This window comes from Ascaphus truei, chromosome 5 (genome assembly GCF_040206685.1).
Source record: "Ascaphus truei isolate aAscTru1 chromosome 5, aAscTru1.hap1, whole genome shotgun sequence".
Taxonomy (NCBI): Eukaryota; Metazoa; Chordata; class Amphibia; order Anura; family Ascaphidae; genus Ascaphus; species Ascaphus truei.
In genome coordinates, this window is record NC_134487.1 from 301,942,444 (window position 1) to 301,965,712 (window position 23,269).

A 23,269-nucleotide genomic window follows, 5' to 3' on the forward strand; every position below is an offset into this window, starting at 1 on the left:
TGCAGACGCACTCACCAGAACGCCCTCCTACTGTCTCTGTACGTTCTTCCTACTTACCAATTAGATTGTAAGCTCTTTGGAGCAGGCACTTATTTTCCTAAATGTTACTTTAATGTCTTAAGCACTTCTTCCCATTATGTGTTATTCGTATTATTTGTTATTTATATGAGTGTTACGTCTATTACTGCTGTGAAGCGCTATGTACATTAATAGCGCTATATAAATAAAGACATACATACATACATACTTGAAATAAAGACATACATACATACAGTACATACATACATTTTTGTCAAGACACTGGAACTTCTGATTTCTCTCTCAAACGGTTATGATGATTAAGCTGTGATCATTTTTAGAAAGGGAATCTCTCTCTTCAGAGGCTCAGACTTCCCGTTTGAGATTGTGATGAATTTGTTGTGATCATTTATCATTACCAGATCCCTTTTATGATCTTCAGTCTTTGTTACTGCTATTCATGTTTATTGTATTTACTGCTACTTCTAATTATTTATTGTATTTAATATTCCTGTTTATTGCGGATGCCTTTTTGATAATATTAATTCATTTAAAAGAACAAAGAGGATCTATCCTGTACTATAGCTATCAAATGAATTCATATTTTATCTTTCTTTATTTTTTCATATTTGAGTGGGTTATTTTTAAAGTTTCCCAGTTGCAAAACTATGCCAAACTGCAGATATGTTACATAGCTTAGTAAATATGGTCCCTAAATCCTTACATTTATACAAACATGAGAAGAATACAAACTTGTAACTCAAACTGAACCTTTTTAAAAGAATCCGCGTTCTAAAGTTAGAATATCACTATGATCGTTTACAAGGATATACAGTAATACATATGCACAAAATACGCCAAAAAGTAAATATTACTATTCCAGACCCTGGTAACGCTACAAATATATCAACACTAAATTCAATTACAGACCTGAAATGAAAGCAGTTTCACAATCTTCAAAAACAGTCAGTTCTAGCATAGAAAATCAGAATGTATGTTGTAATTAATGAAATTGTATAGACACATTTTCAGTGTAACAAGAAAAATATATACTCAACGCTATAACACAATGATAGAGCGTGAAAGCGAGCGGTAACTCTCAATGTATTACTTCCTGGTAACACATGTTTATAAATATATAAATAAAAAATAGAAAAAATTTAACAGTGTTACATTGTAGGGGAAGCATTTAAAGACACATTTGGAAATTACCTGTATAGCAGTACTTACTCCAACTTGATTTAGGCAAGATGACCCTTTGACTTGGCTGTAGTATGCGGTCATTAATGATTCACTTTTGAATAGTGTATGTCCAGAGCAAATATAAGCCTGGCGTCTTTATCACCAGTCCCCAGATATTTTATCTTATCATATTGGCTATAATGATGTGTTCTAAGGTTGTGTTGTCCATTTCTTGATTTACATTGAACAATCCCCTTTATGATATGCAGAAAAACAGTTAAAAGATACTGATAATGCTATAGGACAGGGGAGGGCAACTCCAGTCCTCAAGGAACACCAACAGGTCAGGGTTTCAGGATACCCCTGCTTCAGCACAAAGTCTAATTAAAAAGATAGAATAAAATGGTTAGTTCCCCAGCTTTGCACAAAACAATCTGCATTGTTAAAAAAAAATCTCCCCTGCTACTGTGTTTATTTTATGCCAACGGCCTTAGGGTTAATTTCCTGAATAATTAGGGCACATTATTTCATTTTATGAACATGCAAAACACTTTCATTCTAATTTCCTTTTAAGCAGGCAGTGTCCGAGAGCTCCCACCCCTCACATGGACTGAAGAACAGGAGTTAGTACCTGACACCCATGTGGGACCTCTGCTTGAAGTGGGGACCAGCAGTAAATTGGATTTAGCCCATGCTGATTGCTGGCCCCACAAGCCCAGAAACACTTCCATGTGCTGACAAGAAGCGATTACTCTGACTTCTATGAATGTTGTTAACTCAGAAGTAGACAAAACTTTTCAGGTCGGATATGCAGCCTCCGACTCTTCCTCTCTGAGATATTCTGCTTGGCTCCTGTTCTTTTCCAATAGGCCCTGGGGGCTCACTCTTAGAGAATATTATTATGTTTTACTAACCACAGCTAAGCCACAAAGCACCATGAGCAGGGGTGGATTGGCTCATCGGGACACTGGGCAAATGTTCGGTGGGCCGGTGGGTCCATGGGCCAGTGCCAGAGCATACCCGCGGCGTCCTGTGGGCCAGTGCTGCGCTATGCATCGCGGTTACAGAGGCCCCGCGCTCTTTCCCACAGCAATTAAACTGATTGCCGGGGAGGGAGCGGGACCTCTGTTAGGCTTCGTCCCCGGTGGCTGCGACTGCGCGCGTGATGGTGATGGCACACAAATTACAGCCCTTTATGGGGCAGGTCCCAGTCAGCGTGTGTGCGCGGGCCGACAAAGCGCGATGCACGACCGCCTTTACCAAAAGACAAGAATTTGTCGACGGCCAAGCGTTAGCCACATCACGCAGTGGTTCAGCCAATGAAGGCGAACTTGCCATGTGACATCATGGCCGCACCCCATCGCGCTTTCCTGTCGTGAGTTGCCTGGAGTCCATCAGGTTGCGCTGATGAAGGAACGAGCGCCGCCAGGCACTCCATTGCATGCGCAGCCACACTTTGTATCACTGTCTGAGAGGAGACCTGCCCTTTGTATCTCTGTCCCACAGGAGACCTGCACTTTGTATCTCTGTCCCAGAGGAGACCTGCACTTTGTATCTCTGTCTCAGAGGAGACCTGCACTTTGTATCTCTGTCTCAGAGGAGACCTGCACGTTGTATCTCTGTCTTTGAGGAGACCTGCACTTTGTATCTCTGTCCCAGAGGAGACCTGCACTATATATCTCTGTCCCAGAGGGAACCTGCACTTTGTATCTCTGTCCCAGAGGAGACCTACACTGTGTATCTCTGTCCCAGAGGAGACCTGCACTGTGTATCTCTGTCCCAGAGGTGACCTGCACTTTGTATCTCTGTCCCAGAGGAGACCTGCACTCTGTATCTCTTTCCCAGAGGAGACCTGCACTTTGAATCTCTGTCTCAGAGGAGACCTGCACTTTGTATCTCTGTCCCAGAGGAGACCTGCACTTTGTATCTCTGTGTGAGAGGAGACCTGCACTTTGTATCTCTGTCCCAGAGGAGACCTGCACTGTGTATCTCTGTGTGAGAGGAGACCTACACTTTGTATCTCTGTCTGAGAGGCGACCAGCACTTTGTATCTCTGTCTGAGAGGCGACCAGCACTTTGTATCTCTGTCCCAGAGGAGACCTACACTTTGTATCTCTGTCCCAGAAGAGACCTGCACTTTGTATCACTGTCTGAGAGGAGACCTGCACTTTGTATCTCTGTCTGAGAGGAGACATGTGCTTTGTATCTCTGTCTGAGAGGAGACCTGCGCTTTGTATCTCTGTCCCAGAGGAGACCTACGCTTTGTATCTCTGTCCCAGAGGAGAACTGCGCTTTGTATCTCTGTCCCAGAGGAGACCTGCGCTTTGTATCTCTGTCTGAGAGGAGACCTGCACTTTGGAAGAATTGTTTGGCTATGTTGTGTTGGCTGCACAAGAAGGATTCTCCTCGCCTGAAACTGTTTCCCCGCACTTTGAAATGGTACTGCATGAGTAAAACCACACCTTGAATATGGAGTACAGTTTGGCACCTCTCCATAGAAAAGACATTATGGAAGTATAAAAAGAGCCACTAAATTAACAAAGGGGATGGATAATCTGACATACAGATATGAGGAGAGGCTAGCTAAATTAGATTTGTTTTCATTAGAAAGGAGGCATCTAAGAGGGGATATGATAACTATATCCAAATATATTTGAGGACAGTACAAGGAGCTTTCAAAAGAACTCTTCATCCCAAAGGCAGTACAAATTATACCTTTGCGGGGCCCAAGGAAGCATGCTGCTAGCGGGGCCCCAGGCGGCATGCTGTTAGTGGGGCCCCAGGTTTCATGCTGCTAGCAGGGCCCCCCTATAAAAAAAGATAGAAAAAAAAGAAGGGACTTACCTAGACAAGAAGCCCTCTTCCAGCAGGACCACAGCGTCATGTGGCGTCATGTTGCCAGGCACCATGCATCACGGTGTCATGTGCCCGTAACATTGCCATGGCAACACCATGTTATAAGACGCCCTGATGGACACACGACACTGCAGGAGGAGGCCCGTTGCGAAGAAGGCTAAGAGGACACATATAGAACACCCAGACACCCCCACATATACCTCTCTGTTGGTCCGGAGGCCCCTCGCTTCCTCCTCTTGGCACCGGGATCCAACGTGCTCCCTTCTCCAGCTCCCCTCTCCAGTCGGGTGAAAGTTGGATCCCGGGGCCAACAGGAGGGAGAGGCAGGAGCGCGGGGCCTCCGGTGCATGGGGCTCAAGGTGACAGCCTTGCTTGCTTTCCCCTAAGGCCGGCCCTGCCCAGAGTCATCCCGTAAGGTTGGAGGAAAGGAGATGTCACCAGCAACAAGGGAAAGGGTTCTTTACAGTGAAGGCAGTTACAGTGTGGAATTTATTACCCATGGAGACTGTGATGGCAGATACAATTATTATCTATCTTCAAAAAAAGGTTGGACATCCCTTTAGAAAGGAAAGCTATACAGGGATATACCAAGTAAGTAAACACAGGAAGTTAGTTGACCCAGGGAGTAATCTGATTGCCATTACTGGAGTCAATAAGGTATTTATATTTTCCCCTTATGAGACATTGTTGGATGATATGTCACTGGGGTTTTTTGTTTGCCTTCCTCTGGATCAACATACTGTAAATATAAATATAGGATAAAGTATCTGTCTTCAAAATTTAACAGAGGTGGAACTTGGTGGACATATGTCATTTTCGATAACCTCATCTACTATATAACTATGTAACTATATGTAACATTGTAACTATGTAACTATACAGTATGTAACATTGTAACTATGTAACTATATGTAACTTGAGAAAACTGCACACTGCAGGGTTAAGGAAGTATCGTTACTGCCACTGGACTGGTACATATCATAAAATACTCACTGTATCAATCCCAGCAGCAGATGCCTTCTACACAGCAATGCAATGCGGGCCTCCTCACCACAAAACCCTGATGTCACATTTGTTAAAACAAACTTCTAGATTAAAACCGTAATGAATCAATAATAACAAAATAATGGTAAGAATCACCTTGATAATGTTCTTGTGGATTCTTCTAATCAGAACCCGATAGAAAACTAAGAGAGCTTGAACTGAGATTTTTTTTCAGCACATTGTTCCAACAGTTAGCAAAAGCAGCACGTTACCGAAGGAAAGTGAACTAATCTAATCCTTTAATAAAAGGGATCAGTGTGCGCCGGTGCCTTGGTATGTGACAAGCTTGCAAATCTTGTGTACAGCTGGGTTCAAACTAAAACCTTTCTGCAACATTGTGCTCTATTGGTTGGAAGGTGCAATCTTCATATAAAACATAAATTGTTAAACACAAAGGATTAAACATTTAAAGAAAAGTGATGAGCACAGAACAACAGATGTAATGTAATGACGGAAGACAAAAATACCCAATGCTACATCCAATATGACAAAAAATAGATACTGTAGTTAAATACTTAAATGTTGGTATTCTCATAAGTAAGGGTCATTTAGTTAAACCCTTTGGCCAAAGCGTTATAAGCCTGCAGCCATGTCACGGCATGACCACTATGCATGTCCTAACACTACCTGTTTATATTCTCATTTACCTTTATGTGTTTTTCTTAGTTAATACCACTTTAACACACATGTTTTAGTGTGCGGTAAAACAATGTAAAGTCGCTCGGCAATGCACACGTAACCCGGAAGCATCTCGGCTGCGCGCGGAGGGTGAGAGGACAAGTGAAGACCCAACGGTGTACCGTGGATACCACTGACGGTCCGGGAACCATACAGTCAAGTTTCATAACACAATTGTGTGCCTGAAACAAACTAACGTTTGTGAGTGCTTTTAACCTATGTTCTACACACAGCATGTGTCAATAACTAACAGACTTCACTATGGGCCTGTGCACTCTCTCATCTTTTATCATTTTCTTTGGTAACAGAACATTTTGTGTTATAATGCAGAATATCACAGAGTTTCTATAGGATTCAATGGCAGTGATAACATAGAATATCCCACAATTTCCCTACATAACACGCCAATGGGAGCATTAATCCTTGCAACATGTTTACCACTTATTACCAGTATATTAATACGGCTTGCAGTTTCTTCTCAATGAACAATCATTCATCGACTACATTAATGGGATGGTTACAATCTGACTCTTTAGCACCATTATTTGATACTCTCATCCGACATAGTCAATTTTGTTGATGGTTAAAAATATGATACAAACTTCTATACTCTTCCCTTCCCGGTTAATATGAAGATGCATACAAGTAGGTCAAATGGGGAATCTTACATTATTTTCATGAATGTCAATGAATGGCGATGTACCTAATAAATACAGAACAGCAGCACCAGCATCCACAAAAATAACGGCAGACTAATATTTATGTCTGGGTGGCTTTTATAGTCAAGAAATGTGCACCTGTGTCACGAGGGCATTTAAAGTTGAAATAATATAAATGCGTTAGCATGAATCAGGATGAATGTGTCTGACAGAACTTCCCTATTTCCACTTCCAGTAGAAGAGTTCAGTCATTGTAGGAGAGAAGGTACAGAAGATACATGGGCAGCAGATGGTTTAGGACTTGGCAAAGTTTGGGTTTGGTGAAGGAAGTTGCATTATGCAGGGGACGGAGGAGGGAGATTGTTTATTACTGTCTCCCACCAAATCAGTGCGGAGCACAGCACAATATTTATCACAGAAAAAGAATCTCCTAAAAGCTATTGAAAATGTCTGGGAGACATTAGTAAATTACCTCCTAGAGTAACATTAACCATCAGAATGCTCCGTTCTGTTTTGGGAAGGGCACTTTGGGGTCATTTATCAAAATCTCCTCACTGGAAAAAGGTTAGAATCAATGGAGAAATACTGCACCATGTTTAGTAAATGGGTAAGTCTATTTGGTTTGAATTAGGAATTGTTTTGTCCCTAGTAAATGATAAACACCATTCTAATGGTGTGCAGCAGACACTGGCCTGTTAATTTTTTCTTGCAAAGGCTGATGCAGAACGTATGAAAATAAAAGCACAAAATACTGTATATGAAAGTTAAAAAAGTTCCATTTATAGCAATATGATTGATTTCTTTCGCACACTTGGTATTTGTCACACACCTTGTTTATTGTAGGGAGATTTTATGAACAGCCCAATATATTGAGGATTTGACCTTATTCACTTTTTGAATCTCTGTCCTAGAAGAGTGGTTTCCATCCGATGGTTCGGTCCTCCGAGATGTCTCAAGGTGCCCACCCCCCCCCCCCCACCCACCAAAATATGTAATGGCAACTGCAGTTGCAAATATTCACTTGGTTTATAATTTGGTTTGAACAATGGTAGGCAGTGAAATAAGTGGAGGACAGTGCTCCTTGTAAAACCCCACACCGCACCTCAGTATGGGTGGTATAGTCAGGGTCCGCTGTATGGGGGTCGCTTTGACTGACCCACCGACGCAGGGTAGCAGGAAGGCCTCGCAGAAAGCGGTCCATCACTAAAACCTCCACAATGTGGCTGGCCGAGTAAAGCTCAGGTTGAAGCCACTTTCAGGCAAGATGTATGAGGTCAAACATTTGGGATCTTGGAGCCTTATCAGGAGAATACGGCCATAAGTGGAACCTTTGAGCCCGTACTGCAGGAAACTTTAACCTTTTATCTCAAGTTTGAGGTTTTTGTCATTTTATTATTTTTAAACAAATGTTTTATCAAACATGATCAATTGTGCATTTATTGCTGTAGCATTGAGTTGCTGTACTCTAATTACATAAATGGTGTCTATCATTATTATTATATTCTTCATTTGTGTTCCAAGGTACTTATGTATTTTATATATTTTATATAAGACACAGACACACAGACACACACAGACACACACACAGACACACACACACAGACACACACACACAAGACACACACACACGTTCTTGGAGCAATTATTTAGCAGGGGATATGTTATGTAAAAAAAGGTTGGGATTCACAGCCCTAAAATATTCTCTTGATCCATAACCAATGAGTTGGAGTAACCATTTATTTCCATTAAAAATATACACCTTTAATTCGTATTCAACAAAAAAATCTTAAGTGGTACCGTAGCTCGCTAAATAAAAGTTTCTTTTGAAAAGTGAACGGATAGATGCTAAATATTCCTGTGTCATTTATCATATTAAGATTACTGATCAAAATATATTTAGAAGCATGTTGAATCTTTCAGGGTTTCTGTTATAATGAATATTGATCAGTTATTGATTGCTCTATAGGCTCTAGTAGTAATATGGTCTTCCAGTTTGGTCCAGTATGTGGCTAAAGGTGACCTATAGCTATGCACAGAATGTTTGCCACCCTCTCTCTCTATGTTGCATGTATGTATCACGGGGCTTTTATGAGATGCATTACCTGCTGGAAATATAAAGCTCACTGACAATCATTATCACAGTGACTTTTTTTCACTCTACCCAATGAAGTTAAAAATATTATGCTAAGTGCATGATAAACATCTTAGATGATTGAACCTGAAAATACCTTAAAACATTACAGAACCCTGTTTTGATGCATTTTAAAGTTATTACGATGGATAAGTGTTTCCAAATGATACTGGTGCCAATTAGCATGTCTGCAATATACATAAAATGTCTCTACTTACAGATGGAAAATTATGTGTATTCCGTGGTGATGTAAATAAACCTTCTTGCAACTCACTAGAGCAGGGGCGGCCAACTCCAGTCCTCAAGGGCCACCAACAGGTCAGATTTTCAGGAAATCCCTGCTTCAGCACAGGTGGCTCAATCAGAGGCTCAGTCTTTGGCTGAGCCTCTGATTGAGCTACCTGTCCTGAAGGTGGGATATCCTGAAACCTGACCTGTTGGGGGGCCGGGGGGATTCGAGGACTGTAGTTGAGCACCCCTGGTATATATAATAAATGATTACTGTCCCACTGAAGGCTGGGGATGCTCAGAAACAACATGTTCCATTGAATAACACACACACTTTCCCTGTTAAGAAAAAGACCTGTGTTTTTATTGAATATGTAAGGTACAAAGCCTATTCTATAAAGAAAACAGCGACATATTTGCTCTTAACATTCTGATCTTGAAATACAAACTTTAAAAAAAGAAAGTACTAATTCTAAAGAACATATGATGTACAATTTATTTAGAACCATTATAAAAATTGTTATTTGTTTGGTTATCATGATGACAAAATAACTACAAAAATATACCCACATCTGTATTTACAAAATATGAAAACGATGAAAAGGAACTTGAACACAATATTAATAAGAATTAATTATTCACATATTACATGGATATTGAGTTGGTCAAAACGAGTTGGATTCAAACAAGTTGTAATAAACAGTAGCAGTGTCATGCTTCTAATAAAAGGCTTCCTATATAAATGAATAAGTAATTGTATTTTGTAGCAGTGTAACGTACAGGTATTACAGGATCTATTTATGAATAAATAAGGGGAAATGTGTTGGGATTCACCGTTTGTTTCTTCACATTTTTCAAAATATAGAGAAAATTCGCAAATGTTTTGACAGAACTTCCAAGTAAAAATTTTTTAACAAAATTGTAAAATGTTGCCATGCAAACTACATTTGCTGCCGCGCGTTAAAAAAAAAATGTATTACATTTTTTTTTAATACATTTTGGATTTGTTTGGGTTTTTGCATTTTTTGGAATATGCACTAATTTTAAGTTTGAAAAAAAAGTTAGCGCCCGTTATTTTCAAACTACGGTGATTTCGCAAATACTCCAAAATGCAATTTCAAACATTGCTGAAACATTCGCCTGCCCAGATCCAATGCTAGATTCCTAAAAAAAATAAAAATATGGGAATTGTTCATCATGCCATTTTTCCTTTAGGAAATCTGAGGTCATTTTGGATTTGATCCAGTTTTCCAGCTGGGCGATTTTGATAAATAGATCCCCTATGTTAGTTCGTATTCCCCTGCCACATTTTAGAACACATATTAGATATTTAGTACATTTAAAGCACTGAGGAATATATTCACCATGGCGGCCGTTCAGTTGAATCGGGGAGATTAGATCAGTAGCGTATAGTTTTTTTTAGCTTAACTTCAGCAGTGAGGAACAACAAACACATGCTAAAGATACAAAATAAACCGCTTGAAGTTAGTTCAGGGACAATGAATACATATTTTAAGAATAATATCTCAGTGAAGTCGTATCTTGCAGGAGTTTTAAATCATTTAAAAAGAAAGGAATGTCAAATGCTGTTTTTTTTTCTATCATTAGAAACATTTATTCAGCTGACAGGTTCGAAATTCCCGTAAAAACAGGGCAGATAACGTGACTTCACTGGAACTGGCGTTATGTGATCTGAGGTTAACGCTGTATCCACGAAGCTAATTATATGCGCATCAGCTCATCATTACCATAGGCTTAATCCTGCGCTATTCCAGGATAACGCTACGTTATCTTCACATAAGATGACGTTATGTAAGTCTTGGTTTTACTCTCAGACATAGAAATGCGGTTGTTGGAGGAGAGGAGCTTTTAAAAGAAAAGTAGAAAAAAAGGAATGAATACGTAAAGTAAGGCGCGGAGAAACCGCCAGAAACACAATACGACTCATATCCTTATAGTCACAATACTTCACCAGGTAAGATCACTTTTAAGTACGTATGTCGGTGCATTTAAAGGCGAGTCTCCTTCTGGGGCCGAATCGTCGCTTGGATTAAATGTCCATTATTGGTGAGATTTCCGTTTTGCGACAATGCGGAGGTTTGATATTCGTTGTTTGTGAGATTTTCATCCGTTGGACAGCAACGCTTCCTTAAAATGAAAAACACTGCCGCACTCAGGAAAATAAAAGCCGTGCCCAGCGCCACCGTTATACCAAGGTAGATGTACCTGCCGAAACAAGCACATTTTAATGTATACATTCCCAGAATTGTTTTTAAATCATGTTACTTACATAATGTTAAAAGCAGTTCATGATCTATACGTGCAAGAGCCCCAATCCCCTCATAGAGGTTTTCCTGTGAGAGTCGGTGATCTCTTTTTCATTATTTTTCCAAATGTTTTGCCAGTCCTGTTTTATTACTAAAGATGTGGTACTCACTGATCAAATTAGTGGAGGAACCACTATATCTGCAGCGGCTTTGGCTACACTAGGGTCCACCACTTTTAGGGGGCCGTCCTGGAAAACTGTCAGGCATTTCTAAAGGCCCCCCCATCCTGCATACACCCTCCCCCACGGGGCACTGCCTGGGACGCATGGCCTTACCCGGTGGCAGTTGCGTTAAGAGCTCACAAAGGTAGACCGAAAACAGAAGTTAACTGCAACTTCCGCAATCCCCGTTGGGCAGGCTCCCGCCATCGCCACCGCTGCCACATAAGTACCCGCTCCACATGAAGGGCCCTGTTGCAGGGTACATGCAACCACACACGCGGGTTCTTTGGATAAGGCTTATTTATTTGAGCCTTAAAACATACAGCACACCAAAAACAAATAGCTTCTCATCAGCAAACAAAAGAAAATAGCTTCTTTTAGCAGATAGAACAAAATAGCTTCTCTTTAGTATGCAGGAGACAGACAGTTCTTCACACATGTACTTTGCACCACAGACCTTACAACAGTAATCTCTTCAGCACTTTCAGTCCTGTCTCATCACCAGCTCTCCTGCATGTGTGTACAGCCTGGGGTTTTAACACCTTGATTATGCAGCTGGGGTCAGACTAATTAAGCAGCCCTTCTCAACTTAACCTCGTCACTGCTGCACTGCAAGCCTAAACATAAATTTTCCAGGCATATGGCTGGTGACGTTCATTCACCCTGTCACAGGCCCCAGGAGGGAAGGGGGGTCTTTTGGTTTTTACTTACATCTGTGACTAATTCTGCTCCAGGATAAAATCATGCGTGTAATGTGATTTATCATAGTCAATAATAATCTTGAGTACTTGTTACACTGCATTTAGAGAAGGTCTATTAATACCTAATAATCCTGAATGAGTGAGATTAGCACTGAGCTATTAGGAAAGATGCTAACAGTAGCATATGGGGCTCATGTTTTGCATTTGTTTAAGGAAATCTCCTGATAAACCTGCCTGTGGATTTTCTCCCTGAATCTGAAAGCTGTGTGGCATTTATACAGCTCGGCCTTGTTATAGCGTGAGCCGCTACAATGCGGATCAGCTTATAACGCGGTCTGAGTGTGGCTCCAGATTTAAAAACATCTCCAAGTTTGTTTGTTTTTTAGCGAAATGGCCGCAGTGCAAGGACTTCAAGGACCCAGCATCTGCAGCTCTCTCCTTCCTCTCTGCAGCTCTCTCCTCCTATGTAGCTCTCTCCCTTCTTCATCAGGCTCGGTCATGTGCGCGGTGCACATCTCCAAGGTTTTTTATTTTTTTTTATAACATTCAATGCTTTATTGCTAACACACACACACACACACAGAGGAGAGAGCTGCAGAAGCCAGGTAAGTCCTCGCGCTGCGGCAATTTCGCGATCCCGGTTTTAATGCGGTCTCATTATGTGGACCCCGAGCACCGCATTATAATGAGGTTCAGCTGTATATCTATGTGAATAAGTCAGGAATCCAATGTCAAATGGCAAACATTGCACTTCTGTTTGCATGTCTGATGGGAGGAGTTCTTGCTCACTGCAACATATGTATATAATGCCAGAAAAACACAGTAGTTGAACCTCTCCTGTGCTAATGGGCTATACTAGGGTTTCACACATTTGTAGCTTATTTTACAATATTGCATACCGAAGCAATAACGTTTTAATCACAGGAAAATTATAATTACCAGAAATCCAAAAATATGTATGTGAGTACTTCAGTATTAGGTGATACCTTGTTATTTGGACTAACAAATGATATAATAAAACTAGCTTATATAAGTAGGTAAATTGAACTAACTAAAGAGTCATACAGTAACAACTAAATGGTTCCAGTATGTATATATCTATGTGAAAAAATAAAATAAAAGTGCGCTACTAGTAATATTGTGATGTCCTGTCACCACACTATTGTGTCGTATGACAGATTGTGACAAAAGCCACAAACACCAAAAATAAATATGTGTATACATAAGTGAATACAGGATCTTAATAGGAGTGAAGTTGTGTCTGCAGCTGTATAAATTGGGTGGCTCAACACCCACACACTACAAGAAATGTGTTTCTTGTAATGTATATATCTATGTATGTATGTATATCTTTATTTATATAGCGCCATCTATGTACATAGCACTTACACAAATAATACACACAACATAATATTATAACATAATGGGAATAAGCACTTGAGACATAAAAGTAACAATAGGAAAAGGCGTCCCTGCCCCTAAGAGCTTAATATCTAATTGGTAAGAAGAAGGAATGTACAGAGACAGTAGGAGGGAGTAAGTGCATCTGCAAGGGACCAAGGTCGATGTATGAGGTGTAAAGTATCAGCCACAGAGCTGCCCATGTGTTTTGTTAAGGAGGTGTGTATGGATGTAGTGTCAGAGGGCGCAGGTAGGAAAAGAGTTCATGTGAACTGACAAGTGGCGAAGGAATGAGAGGTGGGGAAATATGAATAGATACAAAACCAGGAGACCAAAGAATCTCCCAAAAGATCCCTAGTAATTGCACTCTCTGACTGCTGAGATAGAGGGGGGTTAAATACTCCCCGACACAGTGTCTCATTGGCTTGTAAGGGTACACAAAGTGACTGCTCCGAGCACTGTGGGAGAACAGTTAACATTAAAAACCTATATAGGTCAAAAATAATAAAGTTTTATTGGGAAAAACAACGGCGCAAACTCATGATAAAATCAGTTAAAATGTGGGTGATAGGCTACCTTAATAGGGAACACGGGGTAATCCCCAAATCACTGAATGGACAATCCCTAGTAATGGTAGCTCGAATGTTCCGTGTATGGGTAGATCATTAGGGAGGTAGGTATGACGTACCTATTTAGGTTCCAAATAACCCCTTAATGAATGAATTACCCAAGATAGATTGTATAAAAACACAAAGATGAATTAGGGATCATTAACACAGCAGCTTACATACAATGGGTGCATAGGCATATATTCAGTAAGGTAGGAGATATACAGTTGGTAATGAGACATATAACAATACATATGAAAATGTTCCCACAGTCTCAGTATCACTTAGGATCCAGCCTATAGAGCGTTTATCTCAAGCCCAGCTGGAGAACTACAGTGCAAGTCAAACTCAGTAGTTGGTGTGTATAGACATAAGTTTAGTCACCATGCAAATGTTAATACTGCGCAACAATCAAGGTGCTGTATGGCTACACAAAGTAGTAGTATCCACTCATAATAATAGTCTCTCCAGCGTTACCATGTATACCTTATCGGCGCTACAAGCACCCGCCACCCATCACAGCAAACCGCCCCCAGTGAAACAGGAACGTATGTTTCGCGCTCGGGACTAGCGCTTTCTCAAGGGGGGAGGTAGCAATTACACTGAAGCCAAAGTTATATATACCTGTGAATCGGGTGGCTCATTAGTGTGTACTTATTCACTTAATCAAGTGGATTACAGCCAAAATGTGCTCAGCGCACAGTGGTGAGTATATAATTAAATTAATAATCAATCGCTCGGGAGATAAAAGGATGAAGAGAGCATATACCTGCCCCGCATTTGAGAAGTCACTAATACAACCCCATAGTGTTCAAGTATATTCTCCCTGATATCTAATGGCTATTCATAGGTTGCATCTGAATCCTAGTAAGGGATAAGTATGTGTATGAATGAGGGCCATCAACACGTCTGAGATTATGCTCTTGAACCGATATAGGTCAGACATGGATGTGTCTTGCAGACATGATGGTATAGTCAATACAAGTATGTTAGTGTAGGAATGAACTAACCTGGGCAGTCCGCCCCTTGGGTCAAAACAGACATCTAAGGTTACACTATATACCTGGATCCCCCTAAATAAACGCCAACGGTGTAGTAAACTATACAGTCTTGGTTCATAGAAATGAGGTGTAGATATAGCCCACATTCAGACCCATGGGACTAAGAGTTTGGAGTGTGTAAATCCATTTACATTCTATCTGTAAAAGTTTCCTTTCCCAATCGCCTTTCCTTGGGCCCCAAGGTACATGTTCAATACCAATAAAGACTAATTGTGATAATAAAGACTAAAGACTGTCTCCATTGTGTTCATTAACCACATGTCGTGCCACTGGTGTATCTGTGGCATTTCGAATAGACCCCAGGTGTTCAAGGATCCTCTTTTTAAACTGTCTAAAGGTTTTGCCGACATATAGTTTCCCACAAGAGCAGACAATCAAATATATGACACCCTCAGTGACACAATTTATAAAGTCCTTGATTTTGAATGTCTGTTGTTTTGTAGTGTCCATAAATTCTGTTCTTTTGGGCACATATTTGCAGGCCTTACAACGACCAAAGGCATACAAACCTGTTGGTTTCTGATCAAGCCACGTCTTACGTGATTTTACCTGGTAGTGACTTTGAGGTTACGGCTTCTCCTACTTGTTAGTTTAGGGGTAGGTAATATAACCCTTTTTAGATCTTCATCATCAAGTAGGATGTGCCAGTGTTGATTAAAGATGCGGTAAATTGTGCCCCATTGATCATTAAATGTTCCTATAAATCGAATAGGTTTACATTCATTGACAGAATTTTTTGGGGGTGTGTTGGCTAAAAGTTGTGTCCGCATTGTTCCAGTGGCTCTGTTGTATGCTTGCCTGAGATTGCCCCTTGAGTGGCCAAGTTCAATGAATTTATCTGTCATCGCTTTGGCTTGTGTGTTATATTCACTCAGGGTTGAACAATTTTGCCTTAAGCGAAGATATTGTCCCGTAGGTATGGCCTTGATCACATGTTTCGGGTGTTGGCTATCAGCCCTCAAAAGGCTATTCATCGCTGTACTTTTCCTAAAGATGGTTGTTTCAAGTTTACCATTAGGATCTTTAGTTACGGTGATGTTGAGAAAATCTATACTCGAAATGCTTGAAACAAAAGTGAGTTTCAGATTGTGTAGATTGGTATTTAGTGCATCAACGAATTCATTCAATAGTTCCACGGTTCCTTTCCATAGTACAAGGATATCGTCTATGAACCTTACCCATAACTCTTTATACCCAGTATATACTTCCAGGGCCTCGCCGAAGACCACAGTTTCCTCCCACCAGCCAAGATATTAATTAGCATAGGTGGGAGCACATGTGGTCCCCATGGCGGTGCCCTGGATCTGATGGTAATATTTGTTATTAAACATAAAGTAGTTCTTAGTTAGGGTAAGGTCCAATAGCTGAAGAATGAACTCATTGTGCACTACCAAGTCCTGACCTCTTGATCTTAGTAAATGGGCAACTGCCCTCATGCTAACAGGGTGGGGAATACTCGTATATAACCCCTCCACGTACAACACAACCAGAAGTGTGTTAGGATCAGTGGTTACATCCTCTAGCTTCAGTAATACATCCTTTCACGGAGGTATGATGGCAAAACACTGACAAAGGGACACAGCAATTTGTCAACATAAACACTGGCATTAGATGTCAAATTGCCGATGCCAGAAACTATTGGCCTACCTGGCGGTGGAAATTTGCCCTTATGTATCTTGGGTAGCTGATAGAATGTCGCTACCCTAGGTTTCTTAACATAGAGAAAGTCAAACTCCTTTTATGTGATCAATTTATTTGGTTTTCCATCTTCTAATATTGCCAATAGTTCTTTCTGAAACACTAGAGTTGGATCACCCTCAAGTACACGATAGCATTTCCGATCAGCCATTAGTCTCTGGCACTCAGCAGCATACATGGTTTTGTCCATCACCACAACATTGCCACCTTTGTCTGATGGCTTTATAACCAGTGTATCATCATTACTGAGTTCCCTGAGTGCAGCATTCTCATCAACTGTCAAGTTGAATTTACTAATAGTGTTATTTAGCATCTCAAGGTCCCGTGTAACAAGGTCAGTAAAAACTTTTACATGTGCACTTACTTCGTATGGTGGTGTAAAAGTAGATTTAGCTTTAAGATTCGTGCGCGAAACGTACGTCGGGTATGACGTCATCGCGTTGACGTTGCGGAGGTTACGGGTGAGAGTGTTCCGGTTTCACTGGGGCGGTTTGCTGTGATGGGTGGCAGGTGCTTGCAGGGCCGATAAGGTATACATGGTAACGCTGGAGAGACTATTATTATAAGTGGATACTACTACTTTGTGTAGCCATACAGCACCTTGATTGTTGCGCAGTATTAACATTTGCATGGTGACTAAACCTATGTCTATACACACCAACTGCTGTGTTTGACTTGCACTGTAGTTCTCCAGCTGGGCTTGAGATACACGCTCTATAGGCTGGATCCTAAGTGATACTGAGACTGTGGGAACATTTTCATATGTATTGTTATATGTCTCATTACCAACTGTATATCTCCTACCTTACTGAATATATGCCTATGCACCCATTGTATATAAGCTGCTGTGTTAATGACCCCTAATTCATCTTTGTATTTTTATACAATCTATCTTGGGTAATTCATTCATTAAGGGGTTATTTGGAACCTAAATAGGTACGTCATACCTACCTCCCTAATGATCTACCCATACACGGAACATTCGAGCTATCATTACTAGGGATTGTCCATTCAGTGATTTGGGGATTACCCCGTGTTCCCTATTAAGATAGCCTATCACCCACTTTTTAACTGATATTATCATGAGTTTGCGCCGTTGTTTTTCCCAATAAAACTTTATTATTTTTGACCTATGCTTGCTGCCCCTGCGTTAGGCTGCTCCCATAGCCTGTCTCTAGCTATCTAGGTCTAAGAAGTCAGCTGACTCAATGAAGCTCTGCCCAGACATAGCTCAATTAGCACATGGGAGGCACAGAAATGTTATTTGTAATCAGACAGTTCTCTTACCCAGGTGTTGGCAGGTAAATTACAAATATGCACAAAGCTAAAGGGGAGATGAAGATGGGATTAAATGATGAGCATTCCCTTTTCAATGCTTACCGAAACCCATTAGTATCGTACAATCTGCAGGCGCCTTTACCACCGCACCTTCTATTCCCCCACTTTAGGCAAACTGTGTCAATCAAAGCCCCTAAATATATTGGGGCGGGGATTCCTGCTGTATGTAACAAACACAATGATTATATTATGCATTTCTTAATTGCAGTCACAACACATTGCTTTATGAACCTTACTAACATATGTATTTTCTAGGGCAAGGATTAAATACTAAACTAGATAGAGATAGTTTACTAGAAATGAGTACTACAGGATCCTTGCATTTCTTTCGCAGATTTTAAAAAAGTGTGTTTCTTTTCAAATGTGTTGCTTTGTCTTTAATACTTTCATGTAAAAGGTGAGGTTCTATAAACAAGAGTTTTAGCTGTATCCGGCATGTCTAAAAATAATACACCCATTAATCTACGTTACTAAATTGCTTCCTAATTAGCTATTTTAAGGCTTCTGCTAACTCTTTTTGTACTATGCATTCCCTGACATCTTTTAATTGCCATGTTAATAAAAGTATTCCCAGAAATGATTATTAGTGTACTAATTTTGCTTACAAGTAAAACTCAATGATGATCTGATTGTCCGCGGTATACAAGGTAAAACATTACAATGCCCTAGCTACTTTACCATCAGGAGTTACATTCTACGTTCTAGCAGCTGACTCATTTACTCAGAGTTTGCACAGCTCGAACTGTGATCTCCTTCTGCACAGGAAGGCTTCTCAGCGATCTGCAAGGCTACTACCATTTCCATGTTAAAGGAAGAATATAATCTAATTTTATATATATTATATATATATAATTTTATAATTAAGCACATGCTTGAAGCATGATATTTCTTGTGTATCAGGAGCATAAATGTCATAATTATGGTCAATTCTTCTTCTGAAAGTATAAATCTGAAAATGCATGCTGAGCTATTGTAAATTAAAGGAAATCCTAACGATCCTCCTCCCATTTCCAGTAATCTGTGCACGCTCGCTGGTTATCATTCTCGCATATTATCTAGTTTGTAATATGAACCACAAATTTGTTACGAGCATTAAATAACATGATTTAGTATGAAGAAAATGTAACTTACCCAGGACCCTTATCACCATTGTGTATATACCCAACGCAAAAGACTTGAGTTCTGGTTTAATACATCTGCATAGAAGAAAACAAATATTTGAACATTTTAAGAATAAAATCATTGATTGACTGCACACAAATCCCAAAAAATAAAAGTGCAGAAATGTGTACTGACCAACAACTGATGCATGAAAAATAAAAATACGTTATATTTAGACAGAGACCGTTAAACAATAAATGCTGATTTAACCACAAGGCCAAACAGTATGTTCAGCTTTCAATAAATGGGCCTCTTTTAGAGGAAAGATGATTAAAAAAAAAAGTCTTTGCCTTTTTGTCCTCGGCTTTCCATGTTCTAGCACGGCCTATTCCTGCGAACACAAACATACCACCTAAACACACCTGCCGAAAACATCTGCAAATGTGTACATTTACAATTATTGCAATTCCAGCCTCCTTGGATACTGTGTTAGCTAAGTTACCTCCCTGCCTCTCACCTGTCTCCCCTACAATCTATCCTATACGCTGCTGCCAGAATCATTTTACTCTTTCCTAAATCTGTCTCAGCGCCTCCCCGGCTGAAATCCCTCTCCTGGCTTCCTATCAAATCCTGTATCTCACACTCAATTCTCCTCCTCACTTTTAAAGCTTTACACTCTTCTGCCCCTCCTTACATCTCAGCCCTAATTTCTCACTATACACCATCCCGACTTTTGCATTCTGCTCAAGGATGTCTTCTTTCTACCCCCTTTCGTATCTAAAGCCCTCTCCCGGCTCAAACCCTTCTCACTGACTGCCCCGCACCTCTGGAATGCCCTTCCCCTCAGTACCTGACTAGCACCCTCTCTATCCACCTTTAAGACCCACTTTAAGACGCACTTGCTTAAAGAAGCATATGAATAGCACTGTGGATAATACTAGACACATGATACATAAACCTTGGGCCCTTGCAGACGCACTTACCAGAACTCCCTCCTCCTGTCTCTGTACGTTCTTCCTACCTACCAATTCGATTGTAAGCTCTTCGGGGCAGAGACTCCTTTTCGTAAATGTTACTTTTATGTCTGAAAAAACTTCTTCCCATTATGTGTTATTTGTTATTTATATTATTATCACGTGTAGTACTGCTGTGATGCGCTATGTACATTAATGGCGCTATATAAATAAAGATATACATACATAGATACATTTTAGGTGGTATCCAATCCACGCAAACATTTAAATGCACTTTTAAACAATAAGGTCACTGGTTGTACTTAGACGCTGCAGTAATCCACTCGGCTAAAACACACCAATTTTTTTAATCAGGAGTGGTCAACTCCAGTTCTCAAGGGCCACTAACAGGTCAGTTTTTAAGGATGTCCCTGTTTCAGCACAGATGGCTCAATCAATGGCTCATACTTTGACTGCATCACCTGTGCTGAAGCAGGGATATCCTGAAAACCTGACCAGCTGGTGGCCCTACCTTGAGGACAGGAGATGGCCACTCCTTATGGTTATACAAAGAGTGTGTTAAACTAAAAGCTGCGGTTACCTTAGAAGTAATATGTATCCAGGTGTGCCTCCGCAGGACAGTGTAAACGAGGTGATAGCGGATATTACCACAAAATACAGAAACATTTTAGAACAATCCTTTCCTTTGGCGCATGAACCTGCCACCGCTGAGCTGCTTCCTGAATAAGAAACCGCTGCTTCTACACAGGTGCAATTATAAAACACCTGTAATACAGGACCGTCACATCCTCTTAATAGGGCATTTTGAAATATCAAGAAAGATAAAACAAAGGAAAATCATTTAAAGCACATACTTATATGTAACTTAGACCTATTAAATAACAGCACGACAGAGCACAACATACAGTCACGCATCAGATTGCTTTGTTTTTTTTCTCATTGCAGCCCCTATACTATATGTTCTCGGAGACTGTAATAGCTGGAAAGTTATTTTCATCATGATGCATCAATGTACCCGGGTATTTATCGCCCTTTATTTACTGGTGTGGGATTTCAGGAGATAGCCAATTCACATTATAGCATTTGATGCGAACCTGTCACACATCATATCCCAGCCAAATGTTCTGCGATGCACACCTCGCCAACAAACATGTGAATAACAAGTTCATTTGATGCAGATGCAAGCACAGTATGTCTACACACTTTTTGGGAGTCCACCCAGATGTTGAAATGCAAGACTCATGCTTACAGTAGGTCATGTAAACACAGTGCTAAATATTCTGTTAGTAATAATTATACATTTACTTTCCTTAACAATATTCCCCTACATCAATATTTGTTAACTCTAGAGATGAACGTTTTGTATCTGCACTTCTGACCGCAAGGTTCATGAAATGCGGCCGAGGTAAGAACCGGTTTGGAATTCGAAGTAAGTTTTGTAAGACATTGTAAAGGTATAAAATTTCTTTAAAACAGACCTTGATGTACAGGCTCAGTACCACAAGATTGGCGTAAAGCAGATGTGGTGCCTATATTTAAAAAGGGAGCTAGATCACAACCGGGGAATTACAGACCTGTAAGACTGACTTCAATAGTGGGGGTACTACTTGAACGTTTATTCAGGAATACCTAATGGAAAACAAAATTATTAGTAATAGTCAGCATGGATTTATGAAGGATAGATCTTGCCAAATTAACCTTATTTGTTTCTTTGAGGAGGTAAGTAGGAATTTAGACCAGGGTAATGCAGCTGATGAGGTCTACTTAGATTTTGCAAAGGCTTTTGATACGGTTTCACACAAGAGGTTGGTGTACAAAATAAAGAAAATTGGACTCAGTAATAATATATGCCCCTGGATTGAAAACTGGTTAAAGGACAGACAACAGAGGGTTGTCATAAATGGAACTTTTTCAGGTTGGGCTAAAGTTGTGAGTGGAGTACCTCAGGGATCAGTACTGGGACCCCTGCTTTTTAACTTCTTTATTAATGACCTTGAGGTTGGAATCGAGAGCAAAGTCTCCATCTTTGCTGATGATACTAAATTGTGTAAGGTAATAGAATCAGAGCAGGATGTAATTTCTCTTCAGAAGGACTTGGAGAGACTGGAAACGTGGGCAGTTAAAGGGCAGATGAGGTTTAATACAGATAAATGTAAGGTTATGCTTTTGGGATGCAAGAATAAAAAGGCGAATTACAAAATAAATGGGGATAAATTGGGGGAATCCTTGATGGAGAAGGATTTAGGAGTGCTTGTAGATAGCAGGCTTAGCAATAGTGCCCAAAGTCATGCAGTAGCTGCAAAGGCAAACAAGATCATATCTTGCATCAAACAGGCAATGGATGGAAGGGAAGTAAACATAATTATGCCCCTTTACAAAGCATTAGTAAGACCTCACCTTTAATATGGAGTACAATTTTGGGCACCAATCCTAAGAAAAGACATTGTGGAACTAGAGAGAGTGCAGAGAAGAGCCACCAAATTAATAAAGGGGATGGACAATTTAACTTATGAGGAGAGGCTAGCTAAATTAGATTTATTTACATTAGAAAAGAGGCGTCTAAGAGGGGATATGATAACTATATACAAATATAGTCGGGGACAATACAAGGAGCTTCCAAAAGAACTATTCATCCCACGGGCAATACAAAGGACTCAGGGCCATCCCTTAAGGTTGGAGGAAAGGAGATTTCACCAGCAACAAAGGAAATGGTTCTTTACAGTAAGGGCAGTTAAAATGTGGAATTCATTACCCATGGAGACTGATGGCAGATACAATAGATTTGTTCAAAAAAAGGTTGGACATCTAATTAGATAGGAAAGGTATACAGGGATATACCTAATAAGTATACATGGGAAGGATATTGATCCAGGGATTAATCCGATTGCCAATTCTTGGAGTAAAGAGGAATTTATTTTCCCCCTTATGAGATATCATTGCATGATATGACTCTGGGGTTTTTTGTTTGCCTTCCTCTGGATCAATGAGTAAGTATAGATATAGAATAAAGTATCTGTTGTCTAAATTTAGCATGGGTTGAACTTGATGGACGTACGTCTTTTTTCAACTTCATCTACTATGTAACTATGTTACTATGTAACTA

At 40.3% G+C, this 23,269-nt stretch overlaps 2 protein-coding genes across 8 annotated transcripts in view; both read right to left on the reverse strand.

Moving 5' to 3' along the window:
• Nucleotides 1–5,285, reverse strand: part of LOC142496285 (solute carrier organic anion transporter family member 1C1-like) — a 39,438-nt gene extending 34,153 nt beyond the window's left edge. The window contains exons 1-2 of one of the 4 annotated variants that reach the window (XM_075602945.1): nucleotides 5,197–5,285; nucleotides 1,249–1,580 (exon numbers count right to left, since the gene is read on the reverse strand). The gene's annotated coding sequence lies outside the window, so the exon portion shown is untranslated. Of the gene's footprint in view, nucleotides 1–285; nucleotides 309–948; nucleotides 991–1,230; nucleotides 1,581–5,196 lie in introns of those variants that run through there. The other 3 variants (XM_075602943.1, XM_075602944.1, XM_075602946.1) reach the window with 3 other exon arrangements.
• A 3,873-nt stretch (nucleotides 5,286–9,158) lies between these two features.
• Nucleotides 9,159–23,269, reverse strand: part of LOC142496287 (solute carrier organic anion transporter family member 1C1-like) — a 54,102-nt gene continuing 39,991 nt past the window's right edge. For 3 of the 4 annotated variants that reach the window (XM_075602951.1, XM_075602950.1, XM_075602947.1), the window contains 4 exons: nucleotides 20,747–20,931; nucleotides 19,223–19,287; nucleotides 18,134–18,251; nucleotides 9,159–11,022 (listed from right to left, as the gene is read on the reverse strand). In XM_075602951.1, coding sequence (XP_075459066.1) covers nucleotides 10,806–11,022; nucleotides 18,134–18,251; nucleotides 19,223–19,287; nucleotides 20,747–20,931 — 585 coding nt within the window. In that variant the 3' untranslated portion in view covers nucleotides 9,159–10,805. The remainder of the gene's footprint in view (nucleotides 11,023–18,133; nucleotides 18,252–19,222; nucleotides 19,288–20,746; nucleotides 20,932–23,269) is intronic. The other variant, XM_075602949.1, reaches the window with a different exon arrangement.